This window comes from Pangasianodon hypophthalmus, chromosome 4, assembly GCF_027358585.1.
Source record: "Pangasianodon hypophthalmus isolate fPanHyp1 chromosome 4, fPanHyp1.pri, whole genome shotgun sequence".
In the NCBI taxonomy this organism is placed as follows: domain Eukaryota; kingdom Metazoa; phylum Chordata; class Actinopteri; order Siluriformes; family Pangasiidae; genus Pangasianodon; species Pangasianodon hypophthalmus.
Genome location: NC_069713.1, coordinates 32,257,233 through 32,263,232, shown reverse-complemented (window position 1 = coordinate 32,263,232; position 6,000 = coordinate 32,257,233). Strand labels below are relative to the sequence as shown.

Here is a 6,000-nt window from a genome sequence, read left to right as displayed (position 1 = left end):
TAAGCTATTTCATAAGGTTTTTTTTAAATTGATATTTTCACAGAGCACAGTTTGGAAACTGCTTTGTCCAAATCGCTGTGATTTCATATTGTCTGTTCATTAGGACAACAACGTACACCAGGCTTAGGAGCATATTTTTAAAATTAGTATCACACCGATACCCAAAACCTGTATCAGTATTGATGCGTCCCTAGTGATCATTTCTAAATGATGTCCTTGATTACGTTACTGGTGTCTTCTAATCATTCAGTGTAGCACAAAACAAATTTCCACTTCGTTACAGGAAATCAGAAATCCGAGTGAATGCAGTCACACACATACGGAGTGTGGATTGCTCCACTGCCTTGCTGCGTTTGAGTTTGATCTGAAGTTTTATTCGGTGCTCTGTGTGATGGAGCTGCTGTCGAAAATCAGCTTTCTATCTTCTTTAGAAAGCTGGCCTCTGGGTTCTGGCTGTTCAGGAACGAGTTTTCATATGACTCCATTTCTTCATCTGTAAGCTCCATCCAGACAAACTGCAATACGCAGCATGAGATGTAGATTCCTCTGATGATGCAATGCCTCTTAATATCAACTCCATTCAAGAAAGGTATTCAGTTGCTTGGAGACTAGAAATATACCTCCATCATCCATAACCCTAACAGGTACTTATTGAATATTGGAGTAAAGCTAATTCATATACATTCTCTAGGTTCCTGGATTAAAGCTTTGATTCTGGAACAATGTAAAATAAGTTTATTCTTCTTTTCCTTTCTGGGATACAGATGTTTGTATTTTACACAAAAAGCCCAGTGAAAACTACACAACATTTTAAACATAAAGAGACGCTCCTTTATTCTAAAGAAATGTCTTTATTGGTCAATGTACAGAAAGTGCTGTAGTGACCACCAGAGAAAAGGCATAACTTTTCATAACATTTACAAAAAACAAAATCGAGCGATTCAAGATATCTACAACAACGTAACACACGGAAGAGTGGGGTGTGGTTGAGTATCTCACAGCGATGGTTTTACATTAACATGGCGGATGAGGAAAATGGTAACCACGGCTACAAAAACGTACATGTAACACAGTGCGGAAATAAATGAAGCTAATGACCTTTTCCTAGCTTAGATCACGTAGCAGGAACAACAAGCAATTTCCAGCTACAGAAGAATGACTACATTAACATCCATCTTGATTCTGATCCTACTATAGAGTTAAACAAGCCTCCTCGGCAAATGCATATGTTCTTAATGGATCGACAAAATGGCTCGAAGCCCTCATCTTCACAAGACTTTTTTTTTTTTTTTTCTCCGCACAACATTTCCTGGCTTTTCTCTTGCATATCTCTGGGGATAAATGGCACACAGAACTCATTACTAAACATGAAGTGGGGTTTTTACACAATTGGTACTTTTAGCCAGAGGGTAAATAGCAAACTTCCTTTTCTTTTTTTCTTTTTTCCTTTTCTTTAAATTTTAAATTTAGGATAGAAAATGGGACGCATCATTATTTGCCATTCCTACTCTTTTTTTTATGTGGAAAAAAAAGACAAAGATGTCAGAGAGACACTACTCATCAGAGAGGCTTTTTTTTTTCTATAACAAGCAAATGTGGACACAAAACAAGGTGACATGGAGGAGATGCATTCTACGTGACTGACAGCTTTCTATTTACAGTATACAGGCATATAAAATCATACTGCCACCCTTTCTATGAGCACAAATCGAAAGAAATTTAACAGAAAGGAGAAACGAAGAAAAAAAATTATATTTTTACGTACTTCTGTTAGAGGATCTATATAATAAATGCAATAAAAAGTGTTTTACCTTAAAAATAAATTCTTCAGTGTTATTCGTTAGAGAAAAAAAGAATAATCAGTGAACTTTATGCCACACGAAATCAAGCGCTTTGTAAGTTAATGTTACAGAAAATAACATTAAGCATTAAGCACATGTTGAGACATTAAGAAGTGTAATATGTTCAGGAAAAACCATAAAACCTCCCAGCAAGGCTACACACATATATGTTACCTGGTAATGCCACCAAAAATGTTGGACAAGGCTTGTTTTTTTCTTGGGTTGATTATATTTAAGCTCCGTAAACACTCTCGATCTGAGCGAGGGCATGTTGGTGCAGTTCCATTGCTGGCCATTAAAGACAGATTAGAGGATTAAACAACACATCAGGTAAGTGTTATCAAAAAAAAATTTCAGGGTGGATCAGTTAGATAATAATCTAATAAGATTTTCAGGCAGCAATTTCTGATTTTTTTTTTTTTTTTTTTCCTGTGTGTGTGTGTGTGTGTGTATGTCTCCTGAGTGTATGAGTTGGACAGGGGTGTTAATAGGGTAAAGTGGACTCGTCCCACACTAGTTTGCCCTTCACTCTTCCTCTCTCAACTTTTGTGTGCTCTTCTTCTTCACTATCATCAGACTCCGCACTGGACAGATTCCTAGCCAGTTCATCGTCATCCTCCTCTTCAAAGTAATCGTCCTCTTTCTCAGGATAGTCCTCCTCCATATCCTCAGCAGTCTGACGGCCATCGATGTTCTGATGTTTCACAGAAAACAAGGGAGAGACAGCTCATTTCAGACAGCACTGAAATCTCAAGGCTATGAAACTATTTGGATGGAAACATCTAAACACTCTTACAGGCTAAACACCGAGTCTCAGACGATCAGACTTGATTTTAAAGCTTTAACATGTTGTAAAATCAGCTATAGAGTAAAAAAAAAAAAGGTATTGTACCAGTATACCTTAATAACACACAATTTTGAAATAGATAGATATCATTAAATTCAGGAACACAACAGGTTACAGGTTCACACACACACACACTTCCTTATGTTCTGGGCCAACAGGTTGGTTTTTTTGGAGCTAGTGGAGTATTCCTGCTTGTTTCCTTGCTGAGTACCAATAACAAAGCTGTCCCCTTCCTGACAATGGTCAGATCAGACACTGCATGCTGAGCATTAACTCATCCAATTTGCAGCAAATAAAGCTGTCTTGCGCTAAAGCCAGGCGTCTTCCATTGCCTAGTCCAGGTCCCACTGTGCTCTCAGCGGCAAATCATCAATGTCTCTCTCTCTCTCTCTCTCTCTCTCTCACACACACACACACACACACACACACACACACACACACACACACACACACATGCTTACTTCTGTGGTAGACCCATTAAAAGACGCTTTCAGCCAGCTCTGCAAGAACCCCTCTACAAAAACATTGTTCACTGTGCAAGATAAGAGTTTTTTTTTTTAGCACAGTAAAAAAATTCACTTGCCTGCACACAGCTGGTGCCTAGATAGAGCAGACAGACTCACAAGAGTGCAAATGACCCCTTGCAATCATGCCAGTGATGTGCTGGAATTGCTCCCATGGGCCAGACTCATAATTTCAAGGTGTGTAGAGAGTACGGAGGGCCATCAGTAATGTCAACAGCAGATGGAACCATGTCCTGTTTGGTCAGAATGGGGCCATCAACAGCACTGGTTGCGTACTCTGTTGGATATGCTGCAGTCTCATCCATAATGCAGCAGAGCTGGAAAGGCATACCGTTATAGATTTGGCCAATTGCATGCCAACACATCCTGGTCAAAAGACTCGGTCCATGACCCACACTGAGCAATGAGTTGGTTCACGAACAGATCGACTTGCCGTAGATGAACCACTTCATTGTGATTTAGCTGATCTCCAGGCAAAGGTTTTCTGTGAAACCGAGCATTCAGTGTCAGATTGCACTGGCTTGGTATGTAGGCAGTTCTTAGATAAAAGGTCTCCATCTGCCTGCTTCCAGAGCTTTCCAGAGCTTTCCAGAGCTTTCCAGAGCTTTCCAGAGCACCTCACGTTTGCTTGTGATTTTGTGCCTCCCCCCAGGTGATTGATGTAAAACAGCACCATGGTGTTGCTCCACAGTAATGTGGAAAATAAGCCTCTTCTAGATCTGTGGTCACAAACCAGTTCAATGTCTGGAATGCTTATGACTTGGGTGTCGCGGCTCTTCAGGGCGGACCTCTGTATTTGGCAGCGGTCGATGGTTGAACTGTAAATGACACCCTGTGCAGGTTGTGCTCAGTAGCCAATGATCTGATGTTATCAAGCTGCAGAAGGGAAAACCATCACACCACTGACTGTGTAATTTCAAACAAGTCATTGTGATTTCCCAGCACTTTCAGTGATTCAGGTCAATTTTAATTGCATGGGACTTTCAACAGTAGACAGAGTCACAAAGCAGAGAATAGTAGAAGACTAAAGGCAAGCAGTACTAAGTGTATTGAAAGGATGTTTGGAATGAGCATCTTGGGAATAAAAAGGACAGCCAGACTGTGTGTGTGTGTGTTCAAATGGTACCATCACCAGTGGCAAGAATTGTAATAGGTCTCCACATCAATGCACTCTTATCTGATGGTGCACATTTAACAATAACAAGATTAGGCTTATTAGCAAGAAAAAGAATTACAGCACTATACACAGCGCCACGTCTTTGAATCCACGTCCTTAACTTCCTGTCAAGACCAGAAAGGGAACGTGAATGAGCACGACTTATAGGCCGTCCATGTTGGGTCACGAGGCAATGACTTTGCTATTGGTACTTTGCAAGGAAACTGCCCCGGTTATCTGGAACGTAAGACGTTAGAACGCATTTCTGATATAATACTGAAATACCAGGAATTCCCGTCTTATACTTGAGAATTAAATGGCATGTATCTTTGAGATCTATAGGAAAAAAAAATTACTCATGATCCAAACTGTCTGCTTGTACCCCTGGAACACGATTCACTGGACAGGTTAATGAAGCAAGTGTGCAAGTCACCTCCATAGGATTGACAGTAATGGTGAAGGTTGTGTCATCCAAGGCTATTTCTGGCTCCTTCCATTCATCCTCTTTCTCTTTTAGACCTTCTAGATAGACTGCATGAAAGCGGTAGATGCCCAGCACCATGATGACCACCAGGGCAGTGATACACATCACTATCATTACTGTAGCAGCTGCAGATGTATCTGTGAACACACACAGCACACACACACACACACACACACACACACATATATATACAACGCCAAAGTCACAAATTACATATAAGGTCTCAAATAAAGTAGGATAAAATCTCACGTCATAAAAATAAGAAAGTTAATCTGCACCATTACTGGCAAAACCTCTGACTCTAAATGGTTAATAAGCTGCTTGTTGCTGAATTTTATTAAACCAAACATGATGTACAGGCTTCTCTGCTGGCCAGTGTAGCTTTTTAAACTAGCTAGAAGGGAGAAAGTAGTAGTTTAGTGCAAAAAGACTGCAGTGTTACAGTACCTTGCCCCTAGAAATATGTACAGAATACATCGATGCTCCATGCAAAGACTCGCCACTTACATAAAAACAGAAGCACTGGACGATCCGCTCGTCATTCCTACACTCTTTTCTAGCATTAACACTGTTACTGAGTTGTTTATGTTGCCAGGATGACAATGTTGTCAGTCAGTATCTGACACACGCTCACACAATCCTGATCAGGCAGAAAATATCTTTATAGAAACATTTAAAGATTGTTCTTAAACCATGCTGCCAAAGGCTTTAGCGTATTAACTGACGTTAGTAAACAGTTGCGTAAGGCAGCGACTAGAAGTTACGGATATAAGTTTTCAAATGAACAATAAGAGGTGCAAATATAATTATTAAAAACTCGTGCATTTATGAAATATTAACGAAGGACTATTTTTTTTTAAAACTTTAAACATTTTTAAACAATAATGGACACAAAGCAAATGAATTAAAGTTTATACACAGTTTAATTCTTACTTAGGTATAATAATATATATAAATAGCATAACAATAATGTTAGATATTTAATAACGTTTATGTAACACTTATTTTTTGTCAAGTGCATTCTAGTTATTTAATATATATTAAAAACTCTTAAGCAATTATAAAGTGCTCCAGAAAGGTTGAGTGTCATAAAAACTTGAATAAATAAGAAATAAGACACGAGATGTTGTGCGATGTGGCCTGACATG

General features: G+C 39.2%; 1 protein-coding gene across 2 annotated transcripts in view; it reads right to left on the bottom strand.

Moving 5' to 3' along the window:
- Positions 1-831: 831 nt before the first annotated feature.
- clstn2a (calsyntenin 2a) overlaps positions 832-6,000 on the bottom strand; it is an 83,481-nt gene continuing 78,312 nt past the window's right edge. For both annotated transcript variants that reach the window (XM_026937114.3, XM_026937113.3), the window contains exons 16-17: positions 4,802-4,989; positions 832-2,535 (exon numbers count right to left, since the gene is read on the bottom strand). In XM_026937114.3, coding sequence (XP_026792915.1) covers positions 2,326-2,535; positions 4,802-4,989 — 398 coding nt within the window. In that variant the 3' untranslated portion in view covers positions 832-2,325. The remainder of the gene's footprint in view (positions 2,536-4,801; positions 4,990-6,000) is intronic.